The sequence below is a fragment of the Periplaneta americana genome, chromosome 1 (genome assembly GCF_040183065.1).
Source record: "Periplaneta americana isolate PAMFEO1 chromosome 1, P.americana_PAMFEO1_priV1, whole genome shotgun sequence".
NCBI classification, from domain to species: domain Eukaryota; kingdom Metazoa; phylum Arthropoda; class Insecta; order Blattodea; family Blattidae; genus Periplaneta; species Periplaneta americana.
This window is the reverse complement of record NC_091117.1, coordinates 35,077,914-35,093,904: the sequence shown is the minus strand read 5'-3', so window position 1 is coordinate 35,093,904 and position 15,991 is coordinate 35,077,914. Positions and strand designations below refer to the sequence as shown.

The window sequence follows — 15,991 nt, the reverse complement described above, 5'->3', positions numbered from 1 at the left end:
CAGAGAAAATTCCTGTGTTACCTAGATCATGGGCTAGCCCAACACAACTTATAAATCCTGGGTACATCGGGGATCGAACCCGGGTCCACAAGATTATAAGTCTAATGCTTTAGCCACTAGACCACTGTGGCATCTTAATATTACATATTTATATATTTCATACCTTTACCACAGTCTACTATATACAGTCACGAAGCTTGAGTTTTGAGGGTGCTAGAAACAATAGACTGTGACTGTACTATTTTGCATTGCCTGTAATGAGGCGATATTAGCGATCCTAGTGGTGAGCAACTACCTAATGTTTGCATATTTACTACGTATTGAGCTTTGTGACTGTATATACTAGACTGTGCCCTTACTTTAAATAAAAATTTCGTGTCTAATAAAAATATAGTCTCAGCCCTCAGAATTGCCATTGCTGCTTATTACATTATAATATTTAAATTCACTATATTTTATTTTTCTTCGCAGCTGAAAATCTGGAAGAAACTGATGCTGGAACTGATGCCACTTCTCGTGATATGAATGTCGACGAGTGTGTCTTAGAAGATAATGCTGAAACAGAAGTAACAGCAGCAGCAGCAGCAGAAGAAGAAGAAACAGCAGCAGCAGGAGAAGCAGCAACAGAAGAAGCAGTGAAGGATGAAGCAGCTGATATTACAGAGACTGAAACAATGGTGCAGGAGGCTAGTGTCGAGGACACTGAGTTGAGAGAAGAGTCCGAACCAGCAGCTCCTGATTTAAGTGTTAAGAATGAAGACAGTGACGTGTGGACCGAACTTGTGAAAAGTGAAGTTAATGACGAATATAAAGTGGACGCAGAAGTGTCTGAGTCTGCGGAGTGCGAGATGAAACTTGTGGAGAGTAGCTCCGATGCGTCAGTGAAGGACGAAGAAAATGGCAGCGAAACAGGTAAAACTTATTTCAGTAATGAACATGACAAGTCAGAAGTTATAGATGTGAACTGTGAATCGAACAGAGAATTCAGTGAAAGTGAAAATAAAACCATGGACAATACTGACGACGATGATGACGAGGTTCAGACTATTGAATCACATACTGTTTCAGATGTGAGGCCTGTTGTTAATGATGTCGATGTGTCTGAGAGAAGTGATGTTAACGCAGAAAATAGGACTGATAGTGAGGAATGGAAAGATAGGGATGAGGCAGACCATGACTCGAGTATGGTACAAGAAATGGCGGTTGTTAGTGATTCAGATAACATGACATACGAACCAAATGCTGTGCCTGAACATGATGTTATTCATGAGAGTGCGATTTTGGATTCAACTGGATTTGTTCTCAAAGGAGAGTGTGCAGTTCAAGACAACGGTAATTCCAAAGACTGTGAGACAAAGACTGCTGTAGAAGTATCCACCGAAGTAGGATCTATGTCAGACCATGAGGATTCAAAAGCAGATGAGGAGGAAGATAATGAAGAGGTCCAAGCGGCTGCCTTAATTGCAGCGGTTGAAGCAGAAGAATGCTGTTGGGATGTGGTGGACTCCACTGAAAAATTGTTGGCAGAAGTTCCAATCGTGGCGTTGGAAGCTGTGCCGGTACCTGTGCCTGTCCCTGTTGCAGTCCCAGTGACACTTGCGGTAGTAGAGGAAGGAGAGGCAGTTGAAGAAGTGGAAGTTATTCCCATGCAGGAAGAACTCGAGGTTAGGTTAGAAGAAGGCACGTTCCCTGTGGCTCCAGATGATGCTTTGTCTATGGATTGGCCATACGCAATGAAAATGGACTCCGCAATTGTGGCAGCTGCACTGGATGACACAGGAGACGGCACGTCGTCAACTATGAAATCAGCACAAGCTCAGTATCCAGAATACTCAACCAGTCAGGCTGTCAAACTTGAACTAGAAGGTAAGAATTTAACAACTTGTTCTTAGCTTTATGCAAATTTAATTAAGATTACTTTAGAAGTTCCATAACTTGAAATGGGGAAGTGTGGTGGAAGTGCTGTGTTCTCATTGCTCTCCAGAAAGTTAAGAAATAATGATGGGAGAGAAACAGGATGCAATGATTTAAATCATGATTTTATCAATTTGATTTTTATGATGTAAATTGGTGATTTAAATTATTTTGTGATAAAAATCACTGAATAATTTTTTTATGTTCATTATTAATTGTTTAAATAATTTACAAATACATCCTATGTGTTAACAATATTGACATACCAATTGGGTAAGTAATTAAAATCAGTTTGCTTTCTTATTTTTGTCTTATTGTTTATAGTCCATTGCTGTTCAAATTCTAACTGCTCTTTCTTTTTTAGTTTATTTTATGTCGTTGTTGAGTTAACATCTAGTAGTAACTTCCTAACAGAAGAGTCACTTCATTGAGTGTGTAACTTAGGTTTGTCTCACTCTGTATAGGCCTAATATAAATTTCAGCCAATTCGTAGAAGTGTTAGCTAAAGTAGGAAAGAGTTGCAACAATGTAAGAAACTTCAGAAGAATTTTAACTGGATAGCCTACTAATTTTTTCTGCTAGACATTATACCGAAAATCTTTCTTTACTTGGGACCTATTGAATAAAAAAATACTAGTGGTAAGTGATGACAATTTACCAATAAATGGATGACAAATGACATGTATGTATGTATTTATTTACACTGCAAGTGGGCAAGCACCCGGTGGCAGTGGTATACACAATATAAACAATACAAAAAAAAAAGATAAGCAATACACAATAAATTTACAATACACAATACAATTACACAATACACAATACAATTTTATACACAATATAATAAGAATACACAATATAATTTAACACAATAATAATAAAACATAATTAAAATACCTAATTTTACATTATAACCTACATAATTATGTATAGGCCCTACATAAGTTTCAATAGTCTTTCACTTTATTCTCATCTCACTCACTGTAGTGGCACTATGACGCATTTCACTGACACTATAACACATTTCACTGACACTATAGAACACATTTCATTGACGCTATAAATGATCACTGATCGGAACTATTCACTGCACTGTAAAACCATAACTCCACTGACTCACCTTGCTTCACTGATACAACAGTTCAAATAAGTCAAATAATTACACCCTTATGCATACTGTACTTATAAACAGAACTACTTTTAAACTAAAAATTTATAGTCTAATACCCTCTTACACGCTATTTTTAAATAATTTTCAGTTCAAACCAAGAAAGTAACTTGTCAGGCTAAATAAATACATGTCACCTTAAAAAATTAAATGTTAAATGTCACCTTAATTTTAATTTGCACTTGATACACAACTTTTTAAATTATTCTTGAAACTCCTTAAGGAAGGACAGCCCTCTTAGTAATTTCTGTTGCATAACACAATTTTACTGATTTATCCTGACTGGCATATTTGATGACTGAATGGCAGCCATATCGACAAATTCTATTTTAAAATGTTGCGAAGAAAGTTGTGTTTATAATACGAAAGTCCTTTGTAAGTATTATTTAGTTTTACATTAATTTAATTACGAAATAAGAAAGACAGCCGTCTATGATGTACTCAAAATATTCAACATTTTCCTTCCAATTTGACGAAGTAAAATAAAATAAATGGAAAGAACTTCATGTTTAGTCAATTGGTCTGGTACCACCAAATAAGGATTGGAAATATAAATAAGACACAATTTGACCGAAGTTTAGGAAGAGAGCTATAGTGTGTATTTGCATATTATCTTTCAAATTAATAATATTACTAATTTTTAAATTATTAAAAAAAATACACTGATTACTATTAAAATAGCCTCTTCTTGGTTATAGACAAAATCCTCCGTGTTGCAGGATGTAAATAAGGTCTGCAGTAGCAAACAATGTGTCAAATTTAATTCTTGACATGCGATGTCCATCTTTTAACTGGAATTCTCGGAAATCAGTATGTATCCTTGGCCTAAATGTTCTTCTCTGCCTATGTATGACTTATTCTTCACTGCCACTACATTAAAAATGTTATTTCTACACTTTTTAAGAAAGTTTACCAAGGACAATAGATTGGTAAAAAAGTCTTCGTGATTGTAAATATTTTACAAATGACAAATTCTATGCAACAATTCGTTGGTAAACAAATGAATCTTATAGCAAATAGAGGAAGTGCAAGAAGAGCTTGCCACAGAAAGCTGCAGAGACTTGGATGGACTCGTCTCTGCTTCGTGTAGCTCACTCTCGATAGTTCTCAGTGAACTGTTTTCTGGCTGGGCTCAGGATTGTGACAATGTTTCAAGTCAGATTTATCACAACATATGTAATGTATTGTAATGTAAACCTTGTCGCAGAGTAGTCAATAACATAAACTGTTGAAAATGCAGAAGAAGGAATTTTTGCATATGAAAACAAAGTTAAATAAGAAATAAATAAAAAGTAAATATATAATCATACAATAATTGATATGTGACACTGTAGTAAACACTTTACTGTGTATGTATTTTATGTACATATTTCAATAACCAGAGTAAAATGGTCGATTTATTTTAATCTGTTGTATGAGATCATTCTTGTGCTTCAATACTGGTATTATTCGACATAATTTTATGCAACTAACATCAGTTTAATACTAATCTTCTCTAATATACAGTATAATAACATGACAACATTTAATATAATTCCTAACTAGAAACCACAGCCATGGAAATGTATAAAAAGTAGCGACAATGAGGTCTGTCGAACTATGTTCTCTAGTTCGGAATGACATTAAATTATGTCAATATATTAGAGAAGTTTAGTGCTAAACCAGTGTTAGTTGCATAAAATTATATGTTGAACAATATCGGTATCAAATAACAAGAATAATTTCATACGACAGAATTCCAGGGTGGCCCTGAGGTTCACTCAGCCTCCTAACAAATTGAGTACCAGGTCTTTCCTTGCGATAAAAGACAGTTGGAGCATGGTGAATATCCCATTATGTTTCGAGCAAGGCCTGTTTCGTTTTTTTCGTTTTTCATGAATTTATAAATGTTATAAATAACTTCTCTAGTTTGACTTTGTATTGTTTTAGCATTTCCTCATTTAGAACAGAACGGATGCCATTGTTAAGTGTCCTTAATTATCCAATAAACACACTTTTAACTATGTAAAATATGTTAAAAATATTAATACATATGCTGGCTGCTATTACTCTGCATAGTACGCTGCTCGATATGTACAATTCAAGATCACACTTTCGAATGCGCCGTGTAATCAGCATTAGGTGATTCACAGTAGCCCCATAATGAGCATGGCAGAACAAATATTGTTCTCTGCGTATCAGTGAAATGGGCAAGCACGTTTTGCATTTCCTCTACTAGTGCTTATCATTTGTTGTGACAAATACTTTAGTACAGTTTTATGCAATAGAAATTACTTTTTTTTTTTTTTTTAATACTAATTTGTCGCTAGTAAAGGTAGTAATTTTAGGAATATGTATGATAAGAACTTTCTTGTGTTAAATAGACAACATAATACGTAAGGCAAAACAAAACCACAAAAAACAGAAGAATACAACACAAACACAAGAACACAAAAAATACATCACACTAACATACGAAAACAAAAACATAAAATTGCAACCTCATTCAAGAAATTAAACTACAACATCGCATACAGCACAAATAACACTCTACAAATACATCTCAACACACAAACAACACAAACAAACAAATACAACCACTCAGGCGTATACAAACTCAAATGTAACACCTGCAACAACTTCTACATAGGACAGACAGGCAGATCATTTCAAACACGTTACAAAGAACACATCACAGCCATAACGAAATTACAAAACACCTTCACATATGCAGAACACATTACAAATGCCAACCACACCTACAGAGACATCAACACAGACATGGAAATATTGCACATCCAACCAAAAAGCCAGAAACTCAATACACTAGAACAATATGAAATATACAGACACACGAAAACACACCCCAATGATATTCTCAACACACAACTCAATTTCAAAACGCATACACTCTTTGACTCTACACTACGAACGCACCCTCACAGGAAACAAGAGGCGCCAAGACCAACAACGACCAGTTCTGAAGATGACCCAAAATAGGTCGAAACATGTTAACAAGGTACGTTAAAATTTAACACAAGAAAGTTCTTATCATACATTTCCCGAAGTGATACAGTGTTAAAAGTTGTGTAATCAAGATGTATAGTAATTTTAGCTTCATGCAATGGGCCCCAGGTAGAAACTTTAAATTTATGGCCTTTGCCATCTCAGCTGTTTCCATATCCTTTGTACAGATTTAGAGCCTTAGCCGACTCTCGTAATGCACCTGACTCATTGTGTTTAAATCTTGTTGCTGCAGTGACTCTGACTCCCGAGGCCATGACGAGTGCAGACAGTCTGGTGACGAGCACAGTGGGCGGCTCTCAGCACAACACAGCTGCCTCTTCTGCACCTCCAACTGTCTCGAAGGCGAACGTTGCCACAGTCATTCCCCCCACCACCATAGTCTGCTTGCCCTCTGCAGTTTCAACACCAAACCTCATCAATCACACACAGTTGAGTAGTTGCCTGAATGCTCCAACCAGCAGCAATGTTGTGAGTTCGAGCCTAACCAAGACTGCTGCAGTAGCCAGTTCTAGTGCCGTGCCCTACTTGGCCCTCAGCAGCAACACCCCTGTGCGGGCCCTCCCCACGCAGCTGCCAAAGAGCCAGACCAAAGCAAAGCCAAGGGACTCCTCCCAGGTCATTAATTCTTTTATTTTTATTTATTTAAGTGAATAGTGTAGAATAGAATGCAAAGGAAAGTCAGAAAGTAAGGTTCCCAAGGTCATTATTAGGCTTAAAGAAAATAAATAATATTTTATAATGTCAAAATATTTCCTAAGAATGTTTTAAGGATATTCTGTAACTTGAAAGGGATTTAAAATTGAATTGGGGGAGGGGGATGGGTGCTTTTTGGGCTGCTTGCATCACCCATTGGGCCTGCAATCAACTCATTAAATGAAAGAAGTTGCAGCCTTACTAATGTGTATTGCAGTTTGGAACCTTACTTCCGATTTTCCAGCTTAGAATACATTACAGTGACATTTTGAAGCTATGCAACTGCTTGCAAACAGGCTGTGTACTGGCAATGACTATCACACTGCCCACAGAAACATGTGACATAACTCTCTCAATAGGAAAACAGGAGAGGTTGAATTTTAATTAATGCATTACAGCAATACTTACTCATATCATAGCAGCTGCTGAAAATGTTCTGTTTCAGCTTGTATCTTGATAAAATTGACACATTCTTAAAAAGTTCGAGTTAACATTAAGAGATTCTTGGGAGCTTATGAGAGAAATTTCTGTTCTAATATTGTCTTTCAATTCTTAAGTGTGATAATTGTATTTATCTGCTTTGATAATGTAAAGTGAAACATAACAACATTGAAACGAGTATTCTAATGACCAACTTTACTGCACTGAGTGTCATAAAGTGAACTTTACAACACTGATGTCCACGTTTTTCTTCATCGAGTTTGTACACCGCAGCATAGAATTCAGTAGCGTGCAAATTAATCCGAACAACGTAATTACTTATGCAAAAACACTCAAACGGGATAAAAAAAGGATCTAAGACATACCTCAGTAATCTATGTGGCCTCCCTTGTTCCTAATAACAGCTCTGAGACGATTTGGCATGGATTCCACTAATTTCCCACAAATATTCTTCATCGCGAAACCATACACCAATGAGGGCAGAAATCATCTTCTCCTTTGTAGAACAATCCATTTCTTGCATTCTTCTTTTGCAAATTGACCACAAGTTCTCAATGGATTGATGTCGGGTGAGTTGCCTGGCCAGGGGAGTACCTGAATATTCTTCTTGTTAAAGAATTCTGTAGTTTTTCGAGACGTATGGCATGGTGCCAGGTCTTGTTGGAACACACCTCGGCCATCCGGAAATGATTTTTGCAGCTGGGGTACGATTCTGGTTTCCAATAAGTGAATATATTTGTCAGAATTCATCATTCCCTTGATAGGTATTAATGCTCCAGGCCCTTCATGTGTAAAACAACCCCAAAACATTACTTTAGGGGGGTATTTGGGTGCTTGTTGGAGATGAGCTGCTGTTACTTTTTCGGATCCTTTCCATATGTAAGAAACACGGTGGCCGTGGACCTCGAAATGAGAGTCATCGGAAAAAAGTACATTCTTCCAGTCATTCACTGTCCAGTGTTGATGTAATTTTGCCCACATTAAGCGTTTTTTGCACATAACAGGGGTTAGCAGTTGCTTCTTAATAGGCTTACGAGCCCTTCGTCCAGCTTCCAAAAGCCTACGCCGCACTGTTGTGACGTGATTAATCGCCCCAGTGGTAGCCATTAACTTGTGGGTTAAGTGGACAGCAGTTAGTCTAGGATTTAATTTACTTTTCCTGACAATTAAACAATCATCTGCAGGTGAAGTCTACTTTTTCCGGCCACAGTTTCCTTTTTTCTGGGGTGTGATGGATCCAGTCTCCCTGTATCGTTTTATGATCGAATTAACAGTAGCCAAACCGATGTGACATTCTGCAGCAATTTGCCTCTGTGTCATAGAAGAATACTCTGCTAATGTTACAATTTTAGACTGTTTTCGTGGAGTTGTATCCATTTGTGAAGATGACAGAATGTACACAGGATTGCAGTATTAAGTCTTCAACACAACTGAAATGCTTATAAGTACAAAACGACAGGCAAAATGTCACATAAAAAAATGACGACAGACCTTCAACAATGGAATTACACGTACTACAGATGTCAATTAAAGCGGTATGAGCAGCTGTGAGGCCAACAATGACAGAAAATGTAAAAATATGTCGTGTTCGGATTAATTTGCACGCTACTGTAATAAGTCCATAGGGAACTTGATTTCTCCTTTTCAATTTTTGATTGAAAAATATGCCAGCATAACCTTTTCAGAAATATTGTCTACTTTTTTTACACCACTACCTTACACCACTGTTCAAACTTCTTGTATTCTTCTTCATACCTCTGCCATGATTTTGTTGGAATTAATAAATCAATAACAGCATTTGCTGCTAATTCAATATCATTAACACTCATATTTGTAATATTTATTTTGACTAGTCACTGTAACAATACCGGCAATAATAACATTCTTCATACAAGGCCCTGTACATGAATCGATCAGATACAAAAGCAAATGTATATAGACAGCCATAAAAGTTTTACATTTAGACAATATTGAATTTTATATTAATTTTTTTTATCAAAGCAGATAAAACTTTTTAAGATACACATGTCGTAATCTCATATTACAATACTTGACTGGTTATCAAACTAGCACTGTAAAATGAAACGTTACATTAGTATCGTAAATAACTATTATATACTTTGTCCCTTAAATTTCCATGTGGATACAAATTACATGATGTGAGGACAGGAAAAGGATTTTCAGAGTCATCTAATTTCTTTTCTCTTGTATCATTTTTGTTTTCGTATGTAAAATTAACCTGTACTACTGTTTGTTCTTTCTTTTTTCAATTCAGTATATCATAGTCCTATTGGAAGAGACAATATCAAGAAGTTTCCAGTGAAATATTCTTATTGCCTCTAACTACTCAAGTATTATGCAACGCACAAATAATTTTATTTCTAAAGGTGTATTTACACCACAGCATATCATTCCTGGCAACATAAGTTAGCAACAAGTCTTATGAATATTGACAAAACTTATGTTGACAACTTTTTTCTGCAACAAATCAACATTCTTCTCAAAATTTAGTTGAGTTCAGAATGCTAAGAGAGGAATATGAGTTCCTTGCAGCTGTGGAAAATGTAGAAATTTTTAGTGTCCTTCAGCTAGATGTCATTGTCCATTTTGAGTTCAGTAAAACCATTGAATCCTTAATTTTTTCTACCTCAGTTCTTTCCAAATTTAACGTGTCTGAAAAATCTTGCCATGCATTTTGCTACTTCTTTATATTTTATAGTTCTCACATTTAACATCCCATAAAACTGGCTGATTTCTCTACAAACAAATCTATTAAAGTAATTATACTATCTCGATTTCATTTCATATTGGAATATAAGCAGTAATCAAGAAATGGACTGTACAAAACAAATCGCACTACCTTGAGCCTGAACTAAATTAAATGCTAATGACTACAATGTTGCCAATAGCATTACACCAATGTAAATGCACCATAACTCGTATCATTTTCTCAACATGATCACACTCAACAACCGATTGTGAGCCGTTTTTCAAACTAGAATGATTATAATTTCATTTGACTTCTCTTTTGTTAATACACATTGACATTTCTGGTTTCTTATCTGATTAATTAAAAGAATCGAGTCACGAAGCTGATAAATACTTTCTCATTTAGCATTTCTCAACAACTTTCTTCATCATTTTGCATATGCTATTCCAATTCATTTTTTTTTTAATTTTAGTATTTTAATAAAAATACATAGGCCTACTTGAATTCATATTTTAATATGTATCAGTACTCAAAAAGTCTAACTTTGTTTTCTGGATTGCATACAAAGGGCAGTCAGTCTCTTTAGTTTCAAAATTAAGACTTATTGCTGTATTTGTAAATTTTACAGCTTGAATAGCTGTACTGTATGTAATTAATTTTTCACAAATTTCATAAAATAAATATATGTGTATTATAATCATTTCTAATATTATTTTTCTGTTTACGAAAATTGACACTTAGACGTGATATGAATTTTAAAATATATTAGGCTTCACTTTGTTTCACTCACACATAACAAATTAATGTGTATATAACAAGGGAAGCTAATCCTATAACAACGAGATGATCTTCACTAAGAGTAGAAACTAATTGGACTCCGACAAGATTTGCAACGAAAAGTATAATAATTCTGCCTGTAATAATTAATTTCTCTCAAACATAAAGGTGTGGGAACATACTTATTATTTTTTTCATTTTATCCAAGAAACAAAACTAAAGAAAAAGTTAATTTAACTAATTTCGAGTTCATTACCATTTTATGTTTTTGATTTCAAATAATAACCTGTCATATTTTATTAAACATTATTTTATTTCGTGTGTATCATTCCGAAATAAATTGTCTAGTAGATAATGAATATGAACAAAATTTCGTCCAGTAAGTCAAGGGAAATTACTCAATACAGACGAACAGAGAGACGAATGGATGTTCTATGCAGCATCACAGTACTTTCTTTCTCTAGTGAGAAAGTAAAAATAAGGTTTATCAGAACTTAAGGATACATGCCATTCAACAATGTGCTGAATTTCTTTACAAGCACAATATAGATGTGTTTGATTACTGAAAGGTATGAGGCATGTTCCATGAGCAGAGCAACACTCATTGCTGGTACATATCCTGCTTGCAGGCTTAACTTAAAAACGACACTGTAGAATGAAATGGAATGTCTAGAACAGGGTTAGATCAGTTCGAGCACCTCAGCCCCAGTGGGTCCATTACAGTACCTTATCAACATAAAGGGGGCGGAGTTAATTAAACAGCCCTGAAATCTCAGACTTACAGAATCTTTGCGTGGTGTCCACTGCCCTGGCTTTATAGTGCCAAAAATTTATCCTTACAGGTAATAAAATGCTTCTCTTACTAATACTTCATTGTGTACATTTTAAGTGTATGGAGGAAATGTAATTTTATTACAGTTTTCTTCTGCATTGTGATATTTCTTCATAAACTGCACTGCCACAAGGAAGTTAAATGGCATGAGATTGCTCAGAAAGAATATATACTGTATGTTATGTTATTTTCGTTATTTGATATGTTGCTATAATGAAGAAATATGCTATGATTTTTTAGTTGCTCCACAGTACAGCAGATAGTATAGCGGTCAGTATAACAGCGGAGCTGTTGATAATTTTCTTTAGACATTGTCAAGAACAAGGAAGTTCATACCTTCCTAACCGCCCCCATTGTAATAAGCAGAGAGAGAGTCTTACTTTGAAAAATTCGTTCACTTCGCTCAGTATTGTTTGTTCAGCACAGACTCAAATTTTCTGACACTATTCTGCCTTTGGATCCTGGAAATTTACAACAATTTTTCTTAAATCTTTCACCTTCTGAATTGCTGACATAAGGATCAAATTGTTGGCTTCCAACTTTTCAATCGTCTTTGGTATTGTGTTGAAATAAGCTTGGATTAAGGTTAGATCGCCCTTAATACCTTCACTGCTAAATGCCATCTGAGCCAGAACCACACAACATATTGCATTTATGGAACAATCCATTCGAATGAATTCATTCATACATTTAAAAGATTTAATCCTACTATCGAATAATCATTCGATTATCCCCAACACTACATAAAATATATTATAATGTAAGCACATTAATCAAATTGTAATGTGTACTTTCTGTACTGAAGGTGAAGGCTGAAAACATAACCCTATGGATTATTCTGTTACAGTCAAGTGATAGTACATTATGCAACGAGCCTATAATGGTAGTAATTAAGACGCGAGTATGCTTGTTTATGAAACGAGCGCAAGCGAGTTTCATAATTTTCATACGAGCGTCTTAATTACCATTATAGGCAAGTTTCATACGACTTTTTATGCTCGACCATATTTCTAACTTGAAATTATTCATAAGTATTCATGTTATGGTTATGTAAGTGAGGAGCGGAACTGACCTAAATTGTGAGATGTGCGCAGACATGATAGTATTGATTTTTTCCGAGGAACGAATGTCATTGACCTTGATATAATCTAGAGAATAACATGAAGATTAATCTTGATATAACCTGGAAATTGATTTAGAATTGAAAAACGAGATGACAAATTTAATTTTTTTGAATATTATTTACAATTAACGCTAATTATTATAGTAACAGAACATAACCTTCTGCAGCAGTATTGGATTTCCAGCCTCCGTGACGTTTTGCTAGTTGTCTTTCGATTGCATATCCGAGAATAATCAATACTTACGCTTTTATAATGCTACAACGGTGATTTCTCATTGGCTGAACAACTGAACTATAATGAATAGGTGTACTTTAATGAGATGCATTAAAGGACTACTATCAGGTGTATAATTACTACATTTCGGCATGGTCGAGCATGAAAATATTTGTAAACTGTCAATATTTTAAAATGTAAAAACATGAAACAAATATGAAAATTCTCGTAAAGTATAAAGACTTTGTCGAAATATTACGAAGTATAATATTTTTTTTTTCATTTGACTTAGATTTACCATTGCCTAAAACATATAGATTCTTGTTCCCACTTCTTCATAGTTTAGAATATGAAATTTCATATTTTTACTGATCTAGTAATAAGGCTTGCAGATAATGGTTAGTGTGGACTGTCCCTTCCTTTGTGCAAATGTGTTGTGACGAAGTTGAACATGTTTATGATAGAAATGTTTTTAAAGAAGGTGGGAAATATACAGAGAAAGTTAAATGACAAATTGTAGAGCAGTTTCCAAACTCCAAATTATGATTTGATAAATAAATCCTGTGAGACCTGTTGTGCACATGATGCTGCAATGAATGGTAGACCTCCTGTGTTAACAGAAGAAAAGCTTTTAGATAACTCTGATAGGATGCTTAAAAATTCAACAAAATCATTGAAGAAATTTGCTCAACAGAGAAATAGTTTGTATACTATGGTACATAATGCAGTGAAACAAAAACTTAATATCCTTACGAAGCGATAGTGATGCTTGAATTGAAATCTGCTGACCACGAGAAGCATATTCATTATTGCAAGTGGTTTCAGAGAATGATTTGGTACCATGGCCTTGAAGTGTTGGAAAGAACATTTTATAGGATGAAGCCTGGTTTCACCTGTTGGGTTATGTCATCATTTACCATAGCGAACTAGAACTGAATTATTTTTGTAAGTTTTGAATTTTTTCTTCAGGTGATATCATGTTTAATTCTTTAAATTTTTTTTTGGTCAAAATCTGAAAACTCGCACACAGTGGAAGGAAGTGAACTGCATCCAGAGAAAATAGGCGTGTTGTGTGCTATATCTTGATCCCGAATTATTGGATCAGTTTTGTATTTATGTAACCATCAGTTCTGAAGTTTACTGTTCCGATAATCTGTTTCTTTTTATTGGGCAGTTAAACAAAGAAGTGCTGCTAATTGGGTTTTTCAGCAAGATAATGCTTCAGCTTATACATGCCATGCATCAAAGAATTTAAGACACATTTTTGGAGAGAGTATAAGATCCCCTGATCTGAGTCTATTCGCTTATTTCTTTTGGGATCGACAATATATCAAGGCACCCCTAAAACAATAATTGGTGACCTGAAATTGGCAATAAGAAATTACACAAATTCAGGGACAAAAGAGACTTTAATTGAAGTACAGTAGAACCCCAATTATCCGTCACCCTATTAACCGATTGGCGGATTATCTGACTGTTTCTCTCTCTCTCTTTTACAGGACAAAATATGAAGTCCTATACAATTACTTGTTAGAGGGGGTGTTTTTCCCAACTTGTAAAATAATCACTACCTGCTTTCAAGAAAATGACCCCAAGAAGTGCCACACAATCGCTAAACCCGTGTACAATTCAGTCCTCATTTGATTGTTGGTGTGGACGTTCTGTATAACATATACAAAATATCTTCCATGCGTGTCGAAAGAAAACGTGTTGTGCTAAGTATAAAAAAGAGCAAATAATTGAGAGATTTGGAAAAGCAGAAACTTTATCTCATATCGAATCAGAATACGAGATTGGCGTTACAACTGTGCGCGATTTAATAAAAAAAAGGTAAATTGTATAAAGTATAAGTGTGTAAATCTACAACACGAGGCCTCTACTCCTATCTTTCGGCAGATAACCATCACAAGGAGTTCCCTTAGTCCTTAAAACCCGTCATTGATAACCAGACTTAAATCAGTGAACTTCTGATCCACTAACTAGCATGTTAAACATAAAACCACGGAGGAAATTGCGAAACTATAGGCCTACATTATGCACTTCATTTATGAAAATCTTTTATGGTACGGATTATCCGATTTTTTCGATTAACCGTTCAGTCAACCCCTTTCATTACCATGGATAATAGAGGTTCTACTGTATTTGATAATAAAATAAAATGTGTAGATTTATGACTTCAGCAGAATGGGAAACATTTTCAACATCTTTTTTGAATGGGTCAGTTCATTTATTATTATTATTATTATTATTATTATTATTATTATTATTATTATTATTATTATTTGGTATTCTCTCTTTTTTATTGTTTTTTTTCTAAATCCGTTCAACCATTTTGCCACTGTCACAACATCAACAGGGTTTTATCATCATTCGTGAATGGTTGTTTGCACTGAATGCTAATATAGAGCCAGAATTACCACTACATTCCTCGTATGTAATGGGTTCTCACTTATTTCAGTACTGTGGAGTGACTTAAAGATCAGACTGTATCATTAACACAAACAAGACATAATCGTTTCCTTGTTTACATTTCCTCATGATTGAATGATTAGTGTGTCTACCTATAGTTATGCATACATACACTTCCGTGTGTACATGCAGTATGTTACAGTGGATTCTATACAGGAATAGAGGATGTTCTCTCAGGAAGATAATGAACATGTCCGTATATTATTTTGTCAAAAATTCCGTAGTTTTCGATAAAAATGACTTTTTGTAATTGTAAGATTATTTCCAAAATATACTGTACAGCAGGAATGGTCATTTAAGGCAACTGGAAAAAGTTGTATAATAGCAAAATGAACAGTTGGTAAGTCCACCTTTGCTGCACATGATTAGATTTGATGATTTTTTTTTTTTAGACTGGTGCATCTCAGCTAGATTGAACTTGGATTTGTAGTAGAATGTGATATTAAGGGTCCCGAATTCATAGTCAACACTTATCGTAAGGAAACACTTAAGGAGTTGCTTATAATAATTTCCAATTCATAAATCCCACTGAAGTGAACACTTATTCAAATAAGGTAGCTTGTCGGCTTACTCAAGTGTTTCCTCATATGCATTGTGATCAGCTGATTCGGTATACAATAGATGATGATTATGATTTAATGTAATTT

General features: G+C 34.8%; 1 protein-coding gene across 3 annotated transcripts in view; it reads left to right on the top strand.

The window, feature by feature from the left end:
- Asx (Additional sex combs) overlaps positions 1–15,991 on the top strand; it is a 68,077-nt gene that overhangs the window by 33,584 nt on the left and 18,502 nt on the right. For all 3 annotated transcript variants that reach the window (XM_069818332.1, XM_069818323.1, XM_069818341.1), the window contains 2 exons: positions 472–1,866; positions 6,318–6,700. In XM_069818332.1, coding sequence (XP_069674433.1) covers positions 472–1,866; positions 6,318–6,700 — 1,778 coding nt within the window. The remainder of the gene's footprint in view (positions 1–471; positions 1,867–6,317; positions 6,701–15,991) is intronic.